A 26,154-nucleotide genomic window follows, 5' to 3' on the forward strand; every position below is an offset into this window, starting at 1 on the left:
AGATAGCAGTAAAAAATGAATCCCTGTGCACACACACTACAGTTAGGTGAACTTGCAGAAACCCTGGAGACCCTGACAGCCCTGACAAAATGCAGGAGTGCCTGTTCTCAGTCGTCACACACACACAGATCCAGGCTCCTGAATGCACCCTCTTCCTCCCCTGTCATCTCCCCTGCCTGTGTCAGACAATGCCAACCCACAGATGGCACAGTGATACAGTTAGCAGTGTCTACAGCGCACCGATGCTTCAGTTAACAGTGTCCCACAAATACACTGCTTTCTTTCTCTCATCACATTTCTTACAGTAGGTTTCTGGTTTCAGAGTAATGATGATGGACTCATGCGTTACATCCCCGCCCTGGTGCGTTTCCAGAGAGCGGCGTCTTGAAATGTTGTTAGCACTATTCTCATCGTGAAGTGAGGCACCTCTTTGTGGTATGTTCCTCACAGCTGCAGTTGTTCCCCTTTCTGTCAAGAGGGACGGTTTGTTCCATCATACAAGGAATACAGACCTGTGAACCTGAAACCTCTCAGTACAGTAGTTACAGACATCAGCATCTGTCAGCTGACAATTAGGCCACCAGCATTGCAGAATTCAGAAAGCACACAGAAATTAACAGGCAATCAATACAGATTGAGACAGGATGTGACTCTCCATAATGTAGTGTTAGTTTGTCCATTTTTTCAATAGCATAAACAGCTTGCGACGCCACTGACTTGCCATTGAGGGGAACCATAAAAGTTGAATTAAACAGCGGTGTCAGCCCTTTCATTTCTGTTTACACATCCGTGCGCCAGACTTGCTTGACAGGAGCAGCCCCTCGCAGGGGCAAAGATGAGAGAACTGTAGGAAGAGGTGGTGTTCGGCGCACCATATTTGGTCATTCATGCCTTGCCCCTCTTGTCTTTCACCTCAATCTGTCTCCTTTTCTTTCTTTACTCCACTCCTCTTCTCCCTCTTTCTCTTGCTCTCTTTAGCCACTCATTAACACAGTGCTGACGGAAGCTCGAGGAATGCTAATTAGTTGCTAATTATATCAGCGGGGTCCTCGGCCAGCCAGTAACTCTAAGTCTTGTGTTCTGGCCAGGCTTTAATGGAATCGCTCGCCAGATGAAGCACTGGAAACACGCTCGCCTTATTATTTTTCGCGAGACACCCTCAAGGTACTTGATCAACTCCTCATTCTTTCCACAGAGGGCACCTCTCTCTCTCTTTCTCTCTCTCACACACACACACACACACACACACACACACACATACACACATTTGACGAGAGAAGAGGTCAAGTCTTTTGGAAGAGAGGGCTGGGAGGGAGGGCGAGAGGGGAAGTGGTGTTTTTCGGCCGAATGGACCCTTTCTCCTGTGCTTTGACAAGTCCCTGTGTTAGGGCCCAATAAAAAAGGGAACCTCACTTCTGCTTTTGAAGTCGCAGGCTCCTTCTTCCTGATGGACTGTGACTGAACTAGAGGCAGAGGCAGGCTTTTGTTCTGCTGAACAAGGGAGGGAATGAGAGGGAAAAGGAGTATGAGGAGTGCGACTCCGTGCAAGTGGGGGCCACCCCCCCCCCCCCCACCACCATTGTGGCTTAATAAATACCTCCCAAAAGGACTGAGGGTGCCTTCTCAACCCCTAGATGAGCATCTGAATTGGGCCTCTTCCATGCTGACAACCTGAGAAGTGAGCAAAAATGTGTGGGGGACCAGAGAAAAAGGCACAGGCCTTTAACATTAACCTTTCAAAGACAAATGAGGGAGAAACGAGTTTTGCTCGACCACTGTCGCTTTCCAATTAGGGCCTGTTCCTGAGCGTAATCACCACTCCGTCTCCCGAGATGTATTTTTAGGGCTTTTTCCATTGGGGCTGATTATGATTAGCCCTGCAGTGTGAGCCCAGGGAGGGCTGCAGGAGACCATACTACAAAGAAGCTCAGTTTAAAAAAAAAAGGCAAATATTTGTCAAACTTTAGATCACGTATTTACCTGTGAAGGAATATGACCCTTCAGTGGCTCTGTTGTTTGACAATAATTGAGTTTGCTTTGTGCTCTATGTTCCAGACCAGCTATAACACAAATATGTCCAGGCGCGTGCTGACTGGGGCTCTAACTGTTAGAAGTGCTGGCGGTTTTTACAGTGCTGCTGCCAGACAGAGGAAATGAACGTTCGTTTTGTGCATAATATGAGCAGTTTAGTTTAAAGACCCATTTTTTTAAGTGGAGGTTGTGCATTCCATGTGTACAAAACTTTTGGTGGAAAAAGATACAGATGTCGATGTGTCCTGATGTGTGATTTGTTGAATAAAGCACACCCTCAGTTGGGAAAGAAAGCATTTGCCATTTTTATGCTTTTCAGCTTTTGTTTTGTTTTTTTCTGTCGTAGACCATGCAGAGAGGCATAGGCCTGAGTGCATGAATGGAATATTTCAGACTGAGATTATGTTGTGACTTCTCCCGGGTTTTTTGGTGGGGGGGTTTCTGGGGGGGTGGGGGGGTACATGACCAGAATCCCACACAGGGACCTGAATGGAGGTGCTGAAAGGGCAGTGTCATTGAAATTCAGCACACAGTCCCAGGCAGCCCCTAACATCTCTCTTTATATCTGCAATTGCTCCCTTTCTCTGTTCCACTTCAGAAGTGAGTAGAAGGAGGAAACACCCACTCAGACAGGAGCAGGTCAGAGATGCGTTAGTGCCAAGCAACCTGCAGTTTGAGCAAAAAATCTGAGGGATTGGAGCTCGGAGGAACCATGCTGCTAACTGATGTTTTGAGAATAGCAATAATGATAAGACCAGGCTTTGTGCTGCAGATTGTTCCTTTGCGAAATGAGTATAATGTACAGCAAAATCTATAAATCAGTGTGAACATGTTGCTGTAGCTTTTGTAATCTTTATGCCATAATCTTTCTCTCTCTTTGTAATCTTTATAGGCTGTCAAATGGATTTAGCTTCCCTTTTTCCACTATTCACATGCAGCTCCCTTGCCTTCAAAATCTACATTGTACCCACTGCTGTTGGTCAGAATGATCTCATTGTGCATTTTGCTGTTTTTGTGTGTTTGTTTCCTGCTCTCGATAGCACTGGGCTGCCGGAGAAGATCTGTACAGCAGGACTGTCTCTTCTCTCCCCGAGGCCCACACAGCAAGATGAGTCAAGCCTGGGTGAAATGGCTGCTGGGAGCCTGCCTGCTGGGCATGGCGGCCGCTGCTCACAACAGTAACCCCTTCGCGGGCCAGCAGAGCCCCCTGGACCCCTGCTACGATGACAACGGCGCCGCCCGCCGCTGCATCCCCGAGTTCATCAACGCAGCCTTCGGCAAGGAGGTGCAGGTGTCCAGCACCTGCGGTAGGCCGCCCTCCCGCTCCTGCAGCATCGTGGAGCGCGAGGAGAAGCCCACGGTCCGCACCTGCCAGATCTGCGACGCCTCAGACCCGCGCCGCGCCCACCCTGCGTCCTACCTCACCGACCTCAACTCCGCCCACAACCTGACCTGCTGGCAGTCGGAGAACCTGCACACCTCCCCGCACAACGTCACGCTCACCCTCTCCCTGGGCAAGAAGTTTGAGATCACCTACGTCAGCCTACAGTTCTGCTCGCCTCGCCCCGAGTCGCTGGCCATCTTCAAGAGCATGGACTACGGCAAGAGCTGGACCCCGTACCAGTTCTACTCGTCACAGTGCCGGCGCATGTACAACCGGCCCAACAAGGCGGTGATCACCAAGCAGAACGAGCAGGAGGCGCTGTGCACCGACGGGCACACGGAGCTCCACCCGCTGTCCGGGGGGCTCATCGCCTTCAGCACCCTGGATGGGCGACCCTCAGGCAAGGACTTTGACAACAGCCCTGTGCTGCAGGACTGGGTAACCGTGACGGACATCCGCGTGGTCTTCAGCCGGCCGCAGCTGCCCCGCGAGCTGGGCGGGCCAGGCCGGGAGGAGGAGGCGGGTGCGGCACCTGCCACGATGCCACCATACTTCTACGCTGTGGGCGACTTCCAGGTGGGCGGCCGGTGCAAGTGCAACGGCCACGCCTCCCGCTGCCTGAAGGACAAGGAGGGCAAGCTGGTGTGCGACTGCAAGCACAACACGGAGGGCCCGGAGTGCGACCGCTGCAAGCCCTTCCACTACGACCGGCCCTGGCAAAGAGCAAGCGCGCGCGAGGCCAATGAGTGTCTACGTGAGTCCCTATTCTTCCTCCTCTCCCTCTTCCCCTATGCACTGTGCCCAAAAGAATGCTTATCATCCTCTTGTGCATTTTACACTTTCTGCTCTGTTCACACATGCATAAGTTTAAATCAGTTTAAATCAGGTTAATCAATAATGACCAAAGTTATCTCTTATCTAATGGTATTAGATCAGAGTGAAGCTGCTCTTCCTTTTCATTTTCACTTCCGCATACAGCATAGCAAGCCATTTAATCTCAGGGTTTCAAGGTTTGTTTCACCTGCTCTTGAAATCATTTTTCATGTTTTTAGTCCCGATACAACAGTGCCTTCCCAGAGTCAAAGGCCAGTGTGCCAGTTTCCCTGAGGCCCAGCTGGTGGTCTCTTGTGTGTGTGTATCATATCCAATCATCTGCCTGATTAAGCGCAAAGTCAGTCATCTCCACTAAAGCAGAGCTTTACCAGCTTTAAAGGGCATTAGAAAGCGGTGCTGTCCTGCTGTGGTGGCAGGGGTCGCTTGTTATTTCTCACCTCATGGCTCCGCACACTCACAACAGAAGACTTTTACGCTGGGTCTCACCGTTCCAGTCCCAGCCCTTGCGCGGCTCCTGTGAATTTTTCCACAGCCAAAACTCTTGACTGTGAATGCAGAAGGAACAATGAGAGGGTCTGGCCCACGAGAGTATAATGAATGTAAATACAAACAGCTGCCTGTTTTGGTGTTCAGCGCCGCGTCTCCCTCTCTGCCCATCAACTCATGGCCCGTTCCTCCCTCGCTTGACTGAAGGAATTATTCTCCACCTCTGACAAGCGCTTGAATGAAGCTCAGAATAAATAATGAGGGATTTGAGTCAAGTTCAGCCCGGGCCCTGACGTGTGGACAGCAGTTTAATTGTGCAGTGCAGTCGCCCTCGCACAAGTGCCATCTCTGAATGTGGCCTGTCATCTGTGCTTAGGTGAAAGATTCTTTCTCTGCTCTCCCACCATGGTTGAAAAGCTGCTGAATAATAATTTTGTAAAAAAAAAAAAAAAAAAAAGATCTTTCCCTGTTTTGGCCTCTCCTATTTATATTGTGGCTAGAAAAAAAATGCACCAAAAGTTGAAATAAAGAGTTGAAGAACATGGTTGTATTACACCAAACTGATATTCTTATATTGGCTCGCTCTGTGAAACCAAAGAGTAAGACTCAGGCGGCTTGAAGATTTATCACAGAGACAGCCACAGAATCAGCCATTTATGTTCCACATTAATTCTGAAGGATTTATGGGCAAATTCATTTTCTATAATTTTGGATAGACCTAGAATTAATGCTCTGAAGAGACTCACTCTTTGTTTTCTAATAAATGATCTTTCAGTGTTTTTTCACGCTGTTGGGAGTTACAATAGCGCATTTTTTAAGAACATGTGCCAGGAGTGAGTGAGAATAGGAAAAAGAAACAGGAATAAGCGTTTTTATGCGCAGTAGTGAAGACTGAAGTCTCTTAGGCTTCAATAGAAATATAGAGGACGAGTGTTGCCGGAGTGTGGATCTGGAGGAGACTGCCGTGGAGAGGGAGTTTTGAAGTGAGCAATGCCAAGTCATTTAGCGAGAAGGATTAGAGGGTGGAGAGGTCAGGGAGGAGTCTGGGGAGGCTTGAATATTTATTTAAATTGGACCTCGAATGCTTTTGTTGAAAAGAGGAGGTCCTCGAAACAAAAAAAAGAGAGAAGAAAGTGAAGAAGAAGGGGGGCATGAAAAGAGAAACAAGGATCTTTTTGTGGAGGGATGAAAAGGGGAGGAGAGGGATTACAGAGTGACAGTTTCTCCCCCTGCCCCTCGTCGCGGCACAGGGCTGGGTGCACAAGGGCACCGCCAGCCTTGCTGGGCTCCTTTCTCGCTGTGGGTCAGATGGACCATGTGGCACATGCTGTCTCCTCTGCACAACAGTGACTTTGCCATAACAAAGCCAACAATGGGGTGTCTCCGATTTTCTTTCTTCATTTGGGGTTTTTAAGGGTATAAAGCCCAGAAGGGGTGCTCTGTTGAGAATTTAGTTATTTCTTTCTCCTTGTCATAGTGGGCACAGACGTGTATATGTTTAAGTCTGACAGGGCTTAATGGGTTGTAGAACCTTTCTTGATGTTACAGCCCTTGCTCATAAATAAAACTCCTTGATGAACAAGTCTAAACAGTGAATGACACGAGTTCCTGTCATTGGCATACCACTGTGTCTTAGTCGTCCAAGAATGTCATTTGGCTATGATTGCTTTTAACCTCAAGACAAGAAATAATATTCCAGACATGCTCTGAAAGCTTGCCAAGTGAAATTACTGTAGTTTTTGTAACCTCTTGTTAATGTTAACAGATTACCTTTGTACAGGATTACCGTGCTGCATGATAAGATGTGCTAAAAGAAACACCTGGTATTTCTGCATCTGTCAGAATTAATCCACATTTTTCGAGACATTTCATTCTTTGATGTAGGAGATTATTTTGTCATTTACTATAAGATCTTTTCAGAGTGGGCACTTTAATTACATTTGTGGAGTTTTACATTACTGTAACCTTTAATATTTGTCAGGATTGATCTAGTGTTTTCTTACTTACTTGTTTTTATAAATGGGTACAGCCGGAACTCAATTTGGTTCAATTGACTGAATTCGCTTGTCAGAAAAAAATGTTTCTAGGAGAAAAGAATCCCTCACTGTCCCTTTTCTAACCTTTAGACTCAAGTAAATGAAATTATGGAAGAGGAAAAAAAAGCCAAAAAAAAATGTGTATATTTTTGTAGCGTTTTGTAATTGCCAAGGCTCTGGCCTGAGATCATATTTAGTAGTGAAGAGTGCCAGATCTGGTAACGGGCAGTAAAGTGACAGGGCCAGAGAAGCGGGCCCGCGGCATTCCAGCGCTGGCAGAGGAGCGTGTCTATTTCCATTTCCCCTCCCTGTCCGTGTGCAGGTCCCCACCACACAAGCGCAGGAGTGAGCGAGCGCCACAGCTGCCGAGGAAGCGCTCCTGCCCGCTCCCCGTATGGCTCTCCGACGACTGGCGACCTCGTCTCTCTCCTTTCACTTCTCTTGCATACGGGCGTGAGATGGAGGGCGGACAGCACAAATGACATAATTCCTTGCTGATACAGTGCAGAGGAGCAGCGCATGAGGGGGAATGAGAAATGCACGCGCGCTGTACCTGATTACAGTGGAGGGGAGCCAGGAACTGGTGGTCGTCCAAAATGTCATTGGAATACTTGCTCCACATGATACCCACCATATTAAAATGACTGGCCCCCGAGCAACAGCGGAGGGCTGTTGAGAGGTTACAGGGGGAGGGGGCCCAGGGGAGCTGTCAGTTACAGGGCGGTGGCGTCGAGGCTGTGTGGTCAGCTCGGGGTTTTGAGAGTTCCAATCCAGGGGAATGTGTGGCCATCACCGTTATTGTTCCTCTGGGCCCCCCGGGCGTGAGGGGATTTTGGGGCCAGGATAGCGGGGTTGAGTTAGGGGGGGTGCAAGGTCATGACCTGCTGTGGAGTGATGACAGGGCTAAGCTGACACGGAGAGGTCTGAGAGCGGAGGTGATGGAGGAGCAGGTGGGCAGCAGACCGGGCGCTCCGCGTCCGCCCGCCTCCCTCCATACCGATCTGAGCATGTCTCAGTAACCGCCCGAGGCTCACTGCGCATCATACCATTATCGGGTCAAAAAGACACATGGCAATTAAAGAAATACTTTTTCCCTTAGCTGTCTTTAGCTGTTTTCAGCATCATCTGATAAGTTGTGTGCTTGTGCCAACTGTGTGGAGAAACCCTCACGTCTCCCTGCACTCGAAAGTTTCAGCATGTTGCCGTTTTCACGATTGGTTATCAGTAATGAAGATTAAAGAGATTGCAATCCAACCCACACACTACACGCAGACGAATGCCAACGGCGCTGTCTCGGCAGACCTGCGGTATTCCAGCGGTCGTACAGGGGTGTGTGTGTGACTGTTTATGCAGCGCGCCGAGATTTGACATGTAGCTTGAAGAGATTACTGCCTTGGCTTTTGGCAGCTGGAGACCAGCGCTGAGACACAAACCAGCGCATACAAGTTCAGCGGCTCCAGCATGGATTTCGCAGACAGAAGTTTACAAATAGTAGCTGGAGCGGTGGTATAGGAGCCCGAAGAGTAAGTGTGAGAGAGACTTTTTTTTCCCCTTCCAGAAAATGCATAAATAAAGTACATCATGGAAAAAGTGAATGATTTATTTTGTGTTGCTTGTCTGTGTATATCAGCCATTAGATGTGGCAGATAACATGTATAACTGATGAGGGAGGGATTACATTCCTGGCTGTGACCGTGAGGACTGCAGTGCATTGGGCCGAGTGTCTGCTCTGGTGAGCATGTGAATCTCATCGCTTTGGACTGTGAACCAGTTCACCCGCTGGATCAGGGTTCAGCTATTTCTCTTCATTAGTCCAAACCGTGTGCCGCTGGAGCAAAACCTTCTGCAAACTGGACCTGCAGTGGGAAGATTAACGGAGGATTTAAAAGCCAGACATTGCTCTTTTTAATGAGGCGGATCAGCCAATTAAGTCAGTACTTTGTGTAATTATATGGGATTCTTTTTTTTTTTTTGGAAAATAATTGTAACCTCAACGCCTGTCTGGGTTTACCTTGAAGGGCGTGCAGGTTTAGCTGAGATGAGCCAAATGTTATAAGCTTCTGAGCTGTCGTCTTTAGGTGTCTCCGACCTCTGAATTTGAATTTCAAAAACGCCGCTCTCCGTTACATACCGCTTTCTCAGGGGGAAAGGGGGCTCTCCTTTTCATTTGTAATCTCCTCGGGAAAATGAGGGATGTGTCCTGAGGTGGCAGACACATGTTGGACCCCTTTATTGCGAGGGAGTCCCAGCTCGAGCCATACGCCTCGCTCTTTATTTCTGGTCATAAAAAAAGGCAGGAGGGCTGAGGACCGCCTTCCTGCCAACGGCTCGTGAGGCCCATCCACTGAGGGGTTAAAGCGGAGCCTCTGTTTTGGAAACAATTAGGTGGAATTAAAAGAGAGATGACAGATGGGTTGCTAGCGAGAGCGGCGCGTTCCAGACAGGGTGTGCTGGGCCCGGCAGAGGTGCGGCGTGGCCGGGGGTCCGCTGGGACACCCCTGCCCGCGCTGCCGGGAACTGAGCTCAAGGTTCCCTGGAACTTTGGACGCGCAGAGCTTCGGGGGCTCTGTGGAACTCGCAGGCAACGCGGGTTCCAGACCTGCCACAGTCTCATTCTGTGTCAGTCACTGACAGATTACCTCAGACACATGCTGTGTGACACCCATTACAATTTCAAATTTGAATCTCCACTGGAAGAGAGCGTTTTTTTTTTTTTTTTTTTGTACGTGGCTCAGACAAAGGTGCACAAAGAGGTCATCAGACTTAACAATGTTTTATCGTTGCTGTTGAAAGCATGATTAGCAAAGGACTGAGTTGAGTTACATTCAAAGAGATTTGGATGAGATATGATCAGCTGAACAGCTTATATGTTAAGTAGACATATGAAGTCACATTGAATTTCTTCATTGTGCCCTACCTGTTATTTTCTTTCTAAATTTCCAGGGTTCAACTCTAGATGGCACTGTAAGGTATGAACACTGTTGGGTTTTCAAGGGCACTCTATTTTGTTGTTATTACATGTATTTTTGTACTGTTATCATTCATTTATTTTTTTTACCCGCCTCTCATTTCCACTAAAGCTCCAAAAAGCCCCCAGGCCCGCTGCGACTTGACGCTTCAATTACTTAAACCGTGACACTGCAGTCAACAGCAGGGAGGGAAGGAGGAAAAGAAATCTTCTACGCTTTTAAATAATTACATTGTTGAGGAATGTTGTTCTGAAAGTGGCTGAGATGTGAAACGGTGCCCCTGGGGCAGTAACTCAGAGGCCGGGTGAAGGAGTGGTGATAAAGATGGCCTGCCGGGCATGCTGGGAGTGGCAGGTCGGGATCAGGGCAAAGTTCTCTTTTCAAGCGCCGATGCTAAGCCTCGCAGGCCCATTGTGGGCCCAGCCTGGTAGGATGCTCTTGGCATCCACATTGCCTGGGTGCGTGATTCCCGGTGGCCCCTGGAGCAGCCAACACAAACCCCTACCCTTTTTCTTCTGTCAAAAAAAAAGAAACAACGACAATCAGCAGCAATGGGATGAGTCAGCTCAAGGTGCCGTGGGAACTCGCAACTCGGAACGGCAAGGGATGGCATGAGTGCGGCTTGCAGCTTTTGGAAGTCGATCTGAGGTGCTGGCTTTATCGACGTGCCAACGCAAGCTGCTCGCTTCGTGTGCCCGTCGTCTCCGCTCTACAGATGTTTGCAATCAGTGCCATGGGGAGCTGCTGTTATGATGTTTTCTGTAACTGAATCCACTCCATGACTAAGGCGGCTCCAGCGCCGTCTCAGCCAGTCAGTGAGGACTTTTTGTCTGTTTTTTTTTTTTTGCTGATGCTCAATCTTACTAATATCATAAAATGCAGCATGAATTTTGTGTTGCTTTACTGTTTTCCTTTTTTTCATAGAAGTACTGAATAAATTGATTGGAAAGTACTCCTTGAAATAGAGTGGTCAGAGTGTGGTTTGTGACAGTAAACCACTGCCGGGCAAGGCTGCTGAGTCTGTCCAGGATCACTTGGGGCTCTAGAACACAATGTGATCAGCTTGTTGTTCCTGCATGCCACGCCAGCTGCCATGTGCCCTGGATGGCACCGGGAGAGAGGAAGGCAGCTTCAGTTTAAAGACACACTGGAAGGGGGAAAGGAGGCTGGGGAGCCGCAAGCGATGCTGCAGTCCCCCCGTGAACAGTGAGGAGTGGGTCTGTTTTGTAGTTGATTTGACACCTGCGGTTAACCATATCTCGTTCAACAGCCATTAGTGAACGTAGTCAGACAGGGGAGCTTTAAGCTCATTTGGAGCACTGGAGGTTTTTAGGCGAGTAGTAACCCGCTTATGGGACAGATCCACAGGGAGGTCTCAACCCAGTTCTGCATTTTTATTTCCTTCCTTGTCGACTCCATTAGATGTTTCCCCGCAAGGCTTGTTTGTGAGAATTGGAGGTGGGGTTGCAGAGGACAGGGTCAATAATTAAGCTTACTTGACAGAAAAAAAACAGTCTTGCAAGCGATGCGTGTCCATCTATGTGATTTTCAAATATAATTCAAGTTCTTTAGTGTTGAAAATGAATGCTTGTAGTAGTGGCCCATTTGTGGTTTGTGTGCTGAAAGCTAACATTCATCCACAAACACGTGGTTTTCAGACCCAGTATTTGCAATCCACATTTAAGAGCAGACACATTTGTTGTTGGATTTTTCGAGGTTGCGGTGGGACTGTCAGAATACTATTTGCCTCACCCGCTGGGTGTAGGTGCGTCTTAAGTTATGACTCTCTCAGTGAACCCATAACAACAACAATAAAGGACTTAGACTGGCGAGAGCCAAAGAGAACCTCAATAATGAAAATGCAAGCGTGACGAAAGTGCTCACGGTCCCACCTCCCATAGTCCCTCTATGAGGTGTACGGTGTAGTGTGCTGAATTTTAACACAATTCCACTGGTTAATAGAGGACCAACATGGGGCTTTGTTGTTTTCAGCTGGTAAAGCTCTGTGCTAGCATGTTAACATTCTGTGCACCCAAATGCAGTTTCAATACATGTGTCATAATGCATTGTATTGTGGAGGGGCAGAGGTGGAGTCTACTTTAGTTTTTGAGTCGTGTCATTCACATTTTACTGAAATGACATTCAAAGCTCAGAATTGTCTCCTCTCTGTGAAAGATTTCATTTCTGGTTTATTGCTCAGCTGTTCAAACATAGACTATGGTACAGGTATATGCAAGAGTAAATATATTTCCAATGGAAAATTTAGTAACAAGCATTGGTAGCTTATTAAAGTCTGCATATTTTATAGTAATTAATGTATGCTCTATGTAAGATCATAACACTAAATTCATACTTTCAAAAAATTCAAAGTGTATTTAGTTTATTTGTGATCCTCTGGAACTTGACTGACAGATGTTTGAATGAATCAGCGATAACATACATCAGTCAGATACAGCTTGCCTGTAATGATTTTAATTTGTGTTTTGTGAGGATGAGAGGATCTCAGTGAAAGATACTGCAGGGATTGTAGTACATGACGCACATCAGCAAAAATCCTGTTGACTAAATGCTTGTTTTAGAAACATTTTACTACTTCTGTTAATTCTCAAGAATAGTTGTAATGGGTTTAATGGTGAATCATTACAGGGCGTTAATACACAATGCAGATTTAAACATTTCAATAAAGTTAATGGTGGAATATCACACCAAGAGGGAAAAAGAATTTCCACCACAACGTCATGCCAGTGGTGTTTATGTATCTACTGTTTCCTATTCTGTGTTTGTGTACAGCATTTTAACAATAACATTAACCATTTACTGTGCTGAGTATACTACCCATTTCATTATTCTAAATGTTAACAAGAGTGATCATGATTGTTGCTGTTATTATTATTGACATTATATTATTGTCTTAAGTGTGTAACTGGCTAAATTTTTGGCTGCAGTTTTATATTTCAGTGCTTTATCAGCAACAGTACATATTTCCTACAGCTGCTTGGGTGTCAACAATCTGATCAATGTTATTTTCTAGAATCTTTTTATAGATATAGATAAAGTATAATTGTAGGTCAGCATACCAATGATAAATGTGTTCAATAACTGTTTTGTTTTCAGGCTACCCTGTTATTTTGTTATTATTATTAAAAGAATTAGGATAATAACAGAGGTATTAATCCATATAAATACCATTTAAATGTGATAGCATTGGTTTGGCTCACATGCACACACATCTGTGATCAGGTCAGGCATATCATGTCATCTGGGGCCTAAATGGGTAAGAAATAAGTCAGTTAATTTTAATCTAATATTGTTGTGTTAACTGATTAGATTATGTGACTTGAATTGTGCAGTATCTCAGCACTAACTGATGCCACCCAAGCTGTAGCGAGACAGTAGGGGAAAATTCATTTAGAGGGGGTTTCAGCCAGGGAAGATTAGAGGGAGGTGGGAAGAGACCGGCAGAGATGCAGACAGATCAAATAACAGCTGAGCCTTGCTTCCAGTCATTTCACCTTCTCAGACTTTGGAGCTTTAATTAAAATGTATCAGAGTTAGGCTCGTGACCATATCAGATTTTTGTTGTCAATTCGATTTTTTTTTTTTAAATAAAGAAAATGCCTTTTACTATACTGGTGAGAACAGGTGTCCCTCTATATGCATCTTTGTAGTTTCAGATAATTGTGTCCCAGTAATGCAAAGTTTTGTGCCTACCAAGGGCTAAAATGTCCATGCGTCTCTCTCTGTCTTTCTTCCTCCCCTTTTCCTGCCATCTGGTTCTCTGCTGTGGCTGCTGGTGGTCCCTCTAGTCTCATCCTGCATACACATAGTATTTGATGCTTTACTCCTGAATCATTCTGTTCCTTTCTAACACTTAACCATTGAATCAATTGCCCATCTTCACAGAACAAATACTGAAATGCATTAATATCAAGGACATGACATTCATACATCAGTTTCAAGGCTAGAAGAGTCTACGACAACATCTGAGTGGTTAGGTTTTTCAGTGTGAAGGTATGACCCTTAACAAATGCCCTGTAATTTGTCTTCATTGGTTGATCTGAAACAATTCACTTTGTTTTCACATTTGTTTAGTTTAATTTTGTCAGCAATAAAAGAGGAGAGAGTGGACAGAGAGGACTGTGGAGGTTGAGGTGGTGTGGGGGTGAAGTGGGGCAGAAGACTCGGTGCTTAAGCAGACTCACACTGACACAGGACCACTCTGGCTGCACTCCAGCGTAATCTTGTTAAAATCTGCCTCCCGTTGACGCCTTCCAAGAGTGAGAGGAGAGAGCCGCGAGCAGGGCGGAATGAAAGGGCTAAGTTCAATAGGTTTGGAGAGGCTGGCTCTGGCGGGACGGTGGGCGACTGGCTGACCAGGAAGAGAGGTGAAACTGAGACTGGGGGTGGGGGGTGGGGGGGATAGCCAAGCTGGTGTCAGGGGAGGCGCGTGCGAAGCTTCATTGTGTCAGCAGTACCCAAAGCTGCCTGGGCTGTGAAGAGGGGCTAGCATGACAGGCGTAGTCCTAGGGAAGTCCAGGAGGCCGGGGCTGTGAGGGGGAGGCCTTCAGTCACCAGGTCGAGTGCACTCACTTGCCTTTTTTTACAGGAAGATTACAGGCAGGCTTCACGGGTCCTGAGCAGGTGGTTGGTGCGCCTTGGCAGAACCTGGCCCGCGTGTTTGTGGTCAGGCGCGGGGGAGGCTGGCTGAGAGTGCCAGACGCAGACAGGCCCGCTAATCTAGAGCACGGGACTGGAGGCTGCAGGGATTCTCATCTATTCATGGGCAACGGCAACTTAGACAAGCCACGGATTCTCAGGGACTATTTTAGGATTTTAGGCCTGGAACTCACATTGTGTATGCTTCTGAAAGCACCCGACCATACGAGTACGACTTGATTCCTCCACAGACACATCACAAAGCACCGGCAGAGGACAGAAACACAGCCTGGATCATTATGAAGTTGCAGTGGAAGGTGATTTGTTTAGAAGAAAATTTGAATAGGCAATTGCTGTTGAGGACAAATTGTGCCATTTGTCAATGCATCTTTTTGTGTCTGAGTGATATATGCTGAAACAGTAGTAGAACACATTTACATGAATCAAAGCACCCCCCCGAACCCACCACCACCACCACCTCTACCGCTGAATCACCACCCCCTTCCCCCAGTCAGCCAGCCACATATTTTTCCTCCAGTTTAGGAAATAAGCAATGGTATGCACACAGAAACAGCAGCATCACTGTAAACAACCCAAAATAATAACGTTGAGGGAAATTTAAATGAGGCAAATATTTTAATGTGGGTTTGATATGGTAATGACTGTATCAGCAGGACATTAAAAAGTTCAGAGTGGAACCAATTAAGACCTGCTGTGAAGACAGGGTAGAGGGGCTCTCTGGAGAAAGAAAACAGGATAAAGATTTCAAAAGAAAGACAAGCTCTTCTCACCACACTGCCTTTGTATTGTACACAGTGCTGGCTGTGTACTGTAAAACCCAGAGTGCCAATGACTGACAGGCAGAATGACTGAACACCCTAGACTCCTCAGAATATATGGACATTAATTTACACTTTATTACACAGATGATTTCTGCTGTCCAGGTATTGTCAATATCTTTAATTTCCCTCATGAAATGTGACCTCACCCCATTCTAGATTTAACTGCCAATGACCACAGCTTTGTATTCTGAGGGTGCAGATCCATAGTACTAAAGCAAGGAGGGCACAATTAGTGGAAAGTCTGTGGTAATAATCCAGTCTCATTGTTCTTCTTGTTTTCTCTATGGCTTTCTCCCTGCACTTCATTCCTTCAGTATTTCAGTTGTGTAATTTATTGAGTGTTTGTCTTTGTTTTTAAAAATTCACAAAACAGCAAAACTTGTGTGCTCGGCTCTGACCTATAAAATCTGCTTGGCTGTTTTAATCACAGACTTCTGGAGTCCCCACACTCTTGCTTTGAACCCCCAGCTTTCTCCAACAGATAACAATTACCAAGTGTTTTTAAAAATCTCCCGTTCAGCTTTGATGTGTTAATGAATTTAGAAATGGCCTTGCTGGGGCGCAGTTATCCCTGCTGAGACTAATTAGGGGGAATTGTCTGGAGTGTGCGGCTCTTCAAAACAAACTCATAAACATTCCATGTGTTGCAGAAAATCCTGGAGCACCACGGAGGTGAATTTAACAGCCCCCTTTTTCCCCTTTCCTCACCCCCTTTTTCAAGCTCTCTGAAAAGCAAAAAAAAAAATAATAAGCTCAAAATGTGGTTCAAGCGCAGCTCAGGTCACAAACGGATCACTGGTGCTCTACTTGGTTCCCCTGCTCTTACAGGCTGTTTGGCCCAAATTCAAGCAGAGGATAAATGGTGGGCCACTGGGCCCTGAGTTCAACCCAGAGCTGGCTTGTCATATTTATTGTTCGTTTATGCTGGTCTTAATGGCCAGAACCTTCTGCCTCACTTCAGGAAATGGCACAATGTTTTTACTGCAAACACCCAGTGCACCACATCTTTGACACGCTCTGGTCCAATAGAGATGTTCTAGCGCATTTTAAAGCTCTCAAGGCTTTTTCCCCTTTTTTGGTGTGGGGACTAATTGGGTAATCAGTCTTTTGCATGCCCTCCAACAAGGTGTTAATGGACGCAAGTGCTCACAGCTGGGCCTGGGTATTAGGCATTTGATTACTACATATCTCAAACTCTCTCTGCTGATGTGCTCTGTTTCATATTCTTTTAAGCAGATTTTGACAAGGAGTTAGATTCAGAGTAGCATAACATCCTTAAGCAGCAAGGAATGGAAAATTAGAAACTTGGCATTGTGGGTTTTTTCCAGAAATTACTCTGAAGTCCATCCGGCATGTTTTTCCGCTACACTGCTACTCGGTGCATCCATTCAAAAGAAAGGAAATAGTCTTATTGCCCATCTTTTTCTCTCCACTTTCTGCTCATGTAAACAGCCCTAAAGGCTTGGTCTGTCCAATCTTAATCTAAGTTGCTGCTTCCAGGACTGGGACCAATACCACTGGTTTTTGAAACCACACAGGAAAAGAGGCTGCGCTGTATCATAGGAAAAGTGACTTATCTCTGAGGGGGATTTAAGTAAATAGTTTTTCATTAAGTGGAGAATTCCGTACAAATTGGTTCCATAATAATAGTCAGATGGAACTGTGGAGGAGAATTGGGAAAGAGTGTGGGAATGCACTCTTTGCTGGGCCCTATGACCCTTTTAGGCAGGGTTCCTGCCTATGCCAATGCTAAGGCCTTACTTTACCTCAGCCTGTCCTAGTACCAGACCTTCTCTCTCAGCTTAAGCCATCACCAATGCCTATCCCAATGCAACATGTTCCCCCTCAAACCTCAAACCTATACCATGGCCAGATATACCCTTTAGTCCTTAGTCACCTTTAGTCTCTACCAGTGCAAGGGTTTCCCTCTCATTTTAAGCCTCTGCCGGAACTAGACGTGTTCCTCTATGGTGTGAGGACTGTCTTGTGACTGGTCTAACAGAATAGCAAGATGAAGAGCAGGTAAAGGCTCCAGTCTGTCTACAATTCACCTTTGTTTGTGTCGGTTGAAGGGTATCTGGGGAAATGTTGGAATGCTTTTACGCAAATGTAAGTAATGGTTACCGGTTTGTTTCAAATTATGCTTCAGGTTTTTCCCCTGTTCACATGTGGGGCTTTTTCTTCAAATTTCCCTCCATTTGTTTAGAAAGACAATTAGAACTAGATTGCCAATGACACGTTTCCTGTTATCAAGGGAGGCAAAAGCCCCCCAGGGTCATACTCCTGCAGTGTGAAGGACAGAGTGCTTCAATGTGCCTGTCACGACTGAAGAGTATGGGCTGACCTTCAAATGAATAAAATAAACTCTTAAAATGTACTATAATTCGTAAATATCTTTTAAAAGTCATGCACAGTTGTTATTTATTTCACCTTTATTTGGAGGCAGGGGGTAGGGGTGGGTATGGTTTTGTTTCTGTTTACTTGCATCAGACAGCTCATTTTGAGCTGGAGAAAATCAGTGTAATAATGAGCTTTGAAGCCCCTTCCAAGTGCTTGACTCAGGAGTCTGAATCTTATTTAACCTGGAGACGGACTGGACTCCCAGCCCATGCGGCAGTCTGTGCCAGCTCTTTCACCAGATGATTCTAATGCAGCCAGCAAGCGAAAAGTGAGTGTAAATTAGACAGGGACCTGCATAATACAACGTACATTGTCCAGCTATAGCAGTACCGAAGAGCTGAATTCCCCATGACCCTCTAAGAATTAACAGTGCTGAAAAAGAATAGGAGCATCAGTTGTCTGGATCACACAGGCCCACTGCCAACAGAGCTGCAAATCAGATAGATGACTCAAATGAACCCTCATCACAGACATGGAGACTAAACAGCAGCTTTAGCTTCAGTACCTTCAGTACAGCACAGAGAAAGTGAAACCTGTAGTGCAAACATGACAGACACCTCTGTCAGGACAGATACTCCTGTATTTCACTTAGCAGGCAGCTGTAAGACAAGTTGTTCTACTTCACCCAAGCAGTGATGGTGCACTGGACATGACTAGAAAATGGCCACTGCTGTCTGAATGGGGGAACTGGGGTCCATTAGCGCATAAGCGTCCCTGCAATAGTTTTATTGTAGTATGAACAGATTGGATTAATAACTGTTTTACTGTCGTTATTTTAATGGCGCACATATGACGGAAAGTGGATGTTCTAATGATGTTGTTCGGCCAAGGAAGGATGTTGTTCTAACAAGGTAACAATAAAAGCGCAAAAAGGGGAGGAACTGCAGGGTGTGCCTCTTCGGTCCAATTTGGAGCTCTGCTTTTTCTTTCAGTCCAAGGTTAATTTAGGTGAATGCATTTTTCCTGCAATGAGCCTCTTTAGTCTGTGTGGTGATGAGCAAGTTGGACCGCAAGTGGGTCAGAGCCTGCCTTATAGGGGAATTGTGATTTCACATAAAAGTTCATTCCCCTTCTAAAAAAAGAAGAGAAGGAAGTGAGAAAAGTTTTGCTGATCGATGCAGAGGTGTTTTAAAACTTTACATGTTATGTGGAAATTCAAAAGTGTTGTGGCCTAGGGGTCCATTTCAGTATACTCTGAAATGTATAACCCAAACACCTCTCTTTGTGAATTAAAGAGGTGGCAAAACAACATCTGCGGGGCAGATGGCACTCGGTTCCATTTGAGTTTGATGATGCCACTGGCCAAAATGCTCAAGGTGCCCCCCTCCCCAGGGTAAACAGTCAAGGCTCCTGGTCACTGTCTTTTGCTTTCAGTTCCTGAGCGGAATAAGAGCCATTGTCTCCCATTTCCAGCAGGGTTTGTGGAAATGTAACCAGAAAGGGAGTGTTTGATTGTGTTTGCAGAGACTGGGGTGTCTTTGAGGATCTGACATCTTGATAATTTGAATCTCACTTGGCAGTAACTCAGTACCTTCACCTAACCTCCACTCCAGTCTCCCCCTCCTGCCCAGCTTCAGAGCCCCTCCTCAGTCATATATTCTCTGACAGCCTCCCTGTCCCACTCACAGAGGAACTGCCACCGCAGCAGAAACAGCATCTGCATCAGCGAATCCTGCCAAGTTAGACGGGTATTTACTCAGCATGTAATGTATGTGATGATATAGCCCCAGCGTGTGAGAAAGACTCCCATTCTGAGTTTTATATCAACCAGCCTGCTGGCTGGAAATGATAAGCGTTTCTTATATTGTCCTCAGCAGACAAACTGCTGAGACCCTGAAATTTCGAAAAAAGTAATGAACTGTAATCTTCCTCTGGCTTTTCTGGTTTTTGAGAGATTTTTGACTCTCACTTTCACATTTATGTTGACCTTCCACTCAGTGAGAAAGCACTCTCAGATGTCCCTTTAATTGAATTTCCTTATCATGGTAATTTAAATCCTCTGCTTTACAGTTAAGGCAATACACTCTTCTGTAAAATTGTATTCATGCTATGCTTTGATAATAAATGTTACTGATAACGCAGAGAAGCAAATATGTTGATGTAATATTAGTGATATTAAAACTGCATAGTACTGTGAGTGCAGGGTTTTTACAAGCCTGTCCAACTGTAGTCTTGCTGTTTTTTTTTCTTTTCAGTGCATTTTCAGCATTAGAAATGGGGATTTTGGAGAATAACTCCTGTTTATTGCTTCTCCTTCTTTATTTCCCCCCTCCCTCTCTCTGTCTCTTCTCCAGCGTGTAACTGCAACCTGCACGCCCGGCGCTGCCGCTTCAACATGGAGCTGTACAAGCTGTCCGGGAGGAAGAGCGGGGGCGTCTGCATGAACTGCCGACACAACACCGCCGGCCGCCACTGTCACTACTGCAAGGAAGGCTTCTACAGAGACCTGGCCCGGCCAATCACACACCGCAGGGCTTGCAAAGGTACAGGACCTGAGAGTGAACATTTGTTTATTCACCGTTACTGTCCTTACAGAAAAAGAATCTGTTTGCCAGGTTTCAGGATTAACCAAACCGGATCCAGGTTTATTTCTGAACTTTCACCATGTTTGAATTGCTCACATAAACAAAGTTTTTAAAAGCTTTTTTTATAGTTTAACTTCAACAATGAAAAGATTCAACAAAATATTTTTTACTGGAGGTTATTTACTCCATGCTAAATTAGATTAGTTGTTGATTGAGTTATGTTTGTCGTAAAAAATAGTTTTTGACTGACAGCAAATATCTAACAGCATGTATCCCGTTTGGCTGTTTTTTTCTTGTTCCATCTCATGCTAAGAGCAACTCAAGTTTCCTTTTGGTTCTTTTTTGCTTTAGGGAAATGGGCAATTGCTGTCTCTCCAAATCAACAGCAGAAGGAGCTTTTACAGGCCAGCCGTGTAGATTAGTATCTGTGTCTGTGTGTGTGTGTGTGTGTGTGTGTGTGTGTGAGAGAGAGAGAGAGAGAGAGAGACAGACAGACAGACAGACAGAGAGAAAGAGAGAACATTTTGGTCCTGTGGTAGGAGAGAGATTGGAAAGGTCAGGAGTTTGGAATTGGCTGCCAAACCGCCATGGTTACTTGTGAGGGTCTCTATCAGAATCAACATTGCTACAACCAGCCTGATCACACTGTCTCATGTTTCCACTTCAGTCATTTCCATGACTGACACATGACATTGTTCTCACCTGGAGACGATCCAACCAAACCTGGGTCAGGCTGTGTCAGTATCAGAGTATTCTCTACTTAGCCTGTTTTCTTTAAAACAATAAGAAGTCAAATCTAGGAAGCTGTTGTGTTGCTTTTGGCTCTTAGGGCATGTCTATTGTTTAGAAAATGGAGTATTGTTTATTTCATAAGGGTATCAGTTTTCCTCCATAGGGATATGCAGTGATCCACACCAAAGAGCTCATGGGGTCACATTGATCTGTTTGATGGAGATAACGTCTATGCCACTAATGATAATGATGTTTGTGGCAAGGCTGAGTGGTGATTGACCTAACCTGGCCCTCCGATCACACAGAGCCTCCTTCGGGTGTGTAATAGAATCCAGAACTCTGTTGCCTCCTCACTCACAGGACAAACCAGGAGGAGGTGATTTGTTTTATCAAAGCCTACAAATGCAGCAGGTCAGAATTGGCTCGGCGGTGATAAAAGTTTATCGCTCTCCCTTCAAAAGCCCGGATGTGTAGGAAATGAAAATCCTTTGGCCATAGGGATCAGCTTGGGCGGCTGGCAAGCTGATTGATCTGGGCTCTTGTTATTCTCAGCTCTCTTCTTTCAAGTTCTCCAGTCCTCTGAAGCCCAGGCGTCCACTCTCCTCCTGTCGTGGGGTTCCTCAGGTCCGCCTGCGACGGGTAGGGGGGGGGGGGGGGGGCGTTAATAAATCGGCGGGGTCAGTGTCACGTTTGAAACGGGGTAGCGGCAATAAAATACAGGTGTTTCCTGAAGGAACACGGTGGGGGAAATCTGCTTCAAATCAGACCTCCGTGGTGGAGCTGGTGGTGCCAGGGTCGCCAATCCTCTCCCCTCGCCCTCGGAGCACCGCCATTTAATGGACGGGCTAGACGTTGATCGATGGGTCAAGTGGCCGGCGCGTCATCTGCTCTCAATCACGCCTCTGTATCAGCTGCGGGTCCTTCAAAGCCACACTTGCAGACCCAGGCGTCCGGCCTCTTTGAGCTGCTGCCCGGCCCAGCAGGCCCTAAGCCCTGAGCTAGGTGGCACCATGCCACTCCTGCAATTTTATAGAGCGAGGAGTAGGAAAAGCGCAGAAGTAAACACGGGAAAGATAAGCTGTCTGGAATATATGGATATGGAGGAGGACGTTAATGCATGTGCGTGCTCAGACGCAGTAGGCGCAGTTTTCCACTCAACCTTGGCGTCCACAGATGAGGAGCATAAAAAAAAAATAGCCCAAAGTGCAAATCGAACTGGCTGTGCCAGCGAAAGCCACGTAGTCATCTCTGCATGTTTAAAGAACTCTGACTTGGGAAGACTTCTTCTAAAATGAAACACATGTAAAGCATTTGAAAAAAAAATAACATGAGGCGATCCCAGAGTATAAACAGGGAGATGAAATATCAGGCTGGAGCCAGTGGTGTCCATTGAGAGACACGCACAGCCAGCCTGGTCTGGACGCTTGTTATGAAAGGCTTAGATGAGAACATGTTTGGAGAAAGGACATCCAATCTAAAGTTATCTTGCTTGTCACAAACACCCCTACCTTCTCCTGCACTCCATTAAGCCCATGTCTCTCTGCCCCTATACACTATCATACTGCTTTGTGAAACCTTGTTAGGATTCAGCAGGTAATAGGGTAACCCTCTGTTAACTACAACTGAGCTGGGTCCATTACGTAATGGTTAAATAAAAGGTCTGTCAAAAAAACTGCATAATTTGTTATGCTATTCCTTGCCTATGAAGCGGTCAACATCTCTTTTCCTTTAATTTGAACCAACCTTGGAATTCTTAAACAGGCAGACATCTACAGGTTGAATACGGTGTGCTCATACATTAAAGCAAGATTTGGAACTCCAAGATATAAAGTTGCTACAGATGTTCACTAGCACTCAGATGTAGCTGTGATGTAGCTTGCTTTTTAGTTGTGTTTTGAATCCACAAGCGGTACATTGTCCAGTTTTATTACTGTTATGAAATGGGGGTAATATGGTCTTGTTCTGCAAATGAAATCTAAATGACTGGTCAAGGCTGTTTCCACAACATACACTGTGATAGCTAACTTTATATCTCCCATAGAAAAAAAATCTTGAACTGTATGCTTGTCATGGCTTCATATGCCTTCTCAGTGCCATTTTTGGTGTCAGGCCCATGCATGCACTGTCCCTAGTCAGGGGATTCTGGGTCATGTGTGACCCTTTCACCTCTAATGCTTCTTCATGACCTGTGCTACCACTGACTGTGTTGATTAAGTGGTCACCAGAGAACCAGAGCTGTTCCAAAGCTGCCCGTCATGTCTTCAGACACATAGACTTGGAAAGTCATCAGTGTCCGAAATCCTTTTTACTGCTTTTTAACTGCCTATCGCCTCCCCACATAAAACTTCAAACGGGCACAGTGTCGGAGGTGGGGGTGGGCGCGATGTGAAGTGTGATGGTGTGGCACTCCTGCCATTCTCTGGCCAGCATCAATAAAATCTCAGTGTAGTGGCGTCATGGCGATTTAATGCAGTCACAGGGTATGGCTGTAAGTGATATTCCAGCTCTTCAGATTCCTCTTCAGTGATGCAGTGTGTGAGCATGCTCTTAAATGTCTTATTGTCATTTTTATTACGCTGAACAGCTTTTGTCTGCAGCTCGGGGCAACTGTGGTTTATGTCTGTGAGTTTGTGGCTGTGGTTTTGAGGTCTTGTAACGGCAGTTCTTTGGAGTAGCTGTTGCCCCGTTTCAGCCGCGGTGCCGGGGTCAGACCAGGGCAGGAGTTCAGGCAAGTGGAAGATTTACTTGAGGCTGTTGGCATCACAGATGTATTTCACACCATTTTTTCACAAAGCAGGTTAGTATGCCAATTTTGGTGACATCAGGCCATATTAATTACCTGATTGAGATGCTGATTACAGAAACACATTGCCTTATTCTCATTCAACTTGTGTTTTCTTATGACTTTTATAATGGCTTAGTGATTATAGTGTGTGTGTGTTTGCGCTGCAATATCAAAGGACACAACTCTTTTGTTAATCAATTATACACTTACCCAAGGTTTGCATGGAACTCAGCATGATCTCCAGCAATGTCATGGTTGAATTCAAAATACCAATTCCCTTGCTCCAGGAGAGTTAATAATACTGAAGCATTTTCCCTTTCAGTCTGAGCCACTTTTGTGATCATGGCACTTTTCTCATTTTTGGGTTAATGACTTATAGACATCATGGATGCTCCTTGTTCCTCTGTTGTACACCTGTTATTTGTCATACCTTCGTCGTCTGTTAGCAGCTCAGTTCTGGACACCATGCAAGAAATCATTTGAATAATTGTGCAGAATTCTTCCATTGGCCTGTATCTCCAGGCATATTTTCTTTTGGATTTGCCATAAAGTTGGCTTTAAGTATTTGGATATTTTTTATATTTGGAACATTTTCAATTCATTTTTTCATTTTCTTAAAATGTCCTACGGATAAATGGTCTTAATGTATCAACCAAGGTAGTGTCTACAGTACCTATCATATAAATATATTTTCTGTGAAATCTTTGGCAAACTGGTGTAAAGTAAAGACATAGGTTGGTGTCCTCTATGTTAAACATGTTAAAAAATGTTGAACATATCCTTACCATTAAACTCTCATTTATGATGTTTTATATATCATTACCTAGGATGCATTTTAAAGGTCAGCTTGTTAAAATACTATAAATATGGTTACTGAACTCAAAAAATATGTTGTAATTCTACCAAATTCATCAGATAAACTCAATCAACACACACACACACACAAACACACACACACACACACACACACACACACACACACACACATATAAACATCGTTCTAGCGGACATGTAAATACAGATAGTCCACAGAACCCACCCCTGTGGTTTTGTAGCTCTGTTTTCTAGCTTTATTTTTTCCACAGCATGGCTTTGTACTTCGGTTAAACCCTGTTGTGGCCAGTTCATTTGAAATGCCCTGAAAGACTTTTTTTGTGCAGTGAAGATTTAGGATGTTTTTAATCGCATCATGAAAGCGTAAATCTCATGATTCCATGGTTGGTCTGGTTTGCCAGATTCTCTTTCAGACTTTTTCAGTACTTTGTTGTAACCCTAGTGATCTCCCTTAACATTTTCAGTTTGTAGTGCTGTTATGTCTGTAGGATCAGTCTTACCAAGCACCTCTGCTTTGGCACAGAATTGTACAGTACTGTACACTAACCCCACCCATGGCTCAATATTTAGGGGCCAGTCCCACCCATGGTTTGTTACAGTGGGCTCTTCTCCCAGAATGGCTCTCGTTAAGCTTGATCTTCAATAGTGCAGAAAAAAGCAGTGGAAGCATAGCCTGGCCATTGTGGAAAAGCTGCATGCGTGGTCTCCATAGACCCTAAACAGCAAAAGGACAATGTACAAGCACAATCCAAAACTGGACACCCGTGTACATTTGAAAAATGCAAAAAGCACCCATTATGTTAATGCTAATTGTTGCTTTTTTATCACTAATGGTCCAAAAGGTCTGAAAAATAAAAGAAGGAAAAGAAAGGCCCTAAATAAGTATAACTACCCTTTCAGATTACTGCCCTCACATTCTCTGCCAACTTTCATCACTATTAATCTTCATTTTCTTCATTCGTGTTTTTCTGCCATTAAGAACTGAAGAATGTCTTCCTCCATTTTCTATTTGATGTTGGAACTTGGAAGTAGAAAGCTGTTGGAATTTAGGAATTTGTTACGTCTATCAAGTGCGTGTTTCAGTTGAGATAAGGATCTTAGCTGATTTGCACGTATCGAAACATTGTTTGGAATGATGGCATTTTGAAATACCTGAGAGAATTGTGGTATTTATTTTCAAGACAGCAAAAACCTCTCTCATTCCATCCTGTGCTGGTGAGAGCTTTTACGGGTAACATGCAAGCATGCATGGGTAATTCCAAACTGACTAATACATTATTTTTACAAAGAATTCAGCCAATGTGCTGAATAAATTAAGATGACACAAGCATGAGTCAAAGTCTTCCCAGACAGCGATATGCATCTGTTATGATTAAATAAGAGTGTGTGACATAGAGGAAGAGAGTGATGATGTATATATGTGGTACTTGTTTATTATTTGGGTAGTGCCCAATACTGGTGCAAGAACAATGGACGAGTGCTCTTCTGAAGCGGCGACACAAGCCTTGACAGGCCTCTGACATTAAGAAAGCCGGTTTTATGAACTGGATCAAATGACAGGAAGTTTTTAATGTGGCACCTCCATCTTGGGATCTGATGACAGCGCATTAAACAGTCTGGCTCTTTCCTCCCGTCTCTGA

The 26,154-nt window shown here is 45.2% G+C and overlaps 1 protein-coding gene across 1 annotated transcript in view; it reads left to right on the forward strand.

Moving 5' to 3' along the window:
• The window catches only part of ntn2 (netrin 2), a 48,141-nt gene that overhangs the window by 8,965 nt on the left and 13,022 nt on the right, over positions 1 to 26,154 (forward strand). The window contains exons 2-3 of the mRNA XM_036542781.1: positions 3,072 to 4,169; positions 19,933 to 20,121. Coding sequence (XP_036398674.1) covers positions 3,140 to 4,169; positions 19,933 to 20,121 — 1,219 coding nt within the window. The 5' untranslated portion in view covers positions 3,072 to 3,139. The remainder of the gene's footprint in view (positions 1 to 3,071; positions 4,170 to 19,932; positions 20,122 to 26,154) is intronic.

The sequence above is a fragment of the Megalops cyprinoides genome, chromosome 1 (assembly GCF_013368585.1).
Source record: "Megalops cyprinoides isolate fMegCyp1 chromosome 1, fMegCyp1.pri, whole genome shotgun sequence".
Taxonomy (NCBI): Eukaryota; Metazoa; Chordata; class Actinopteri; order Elopiformes; family Megalopidae; genus Megalops; species Megalops cyprinoides.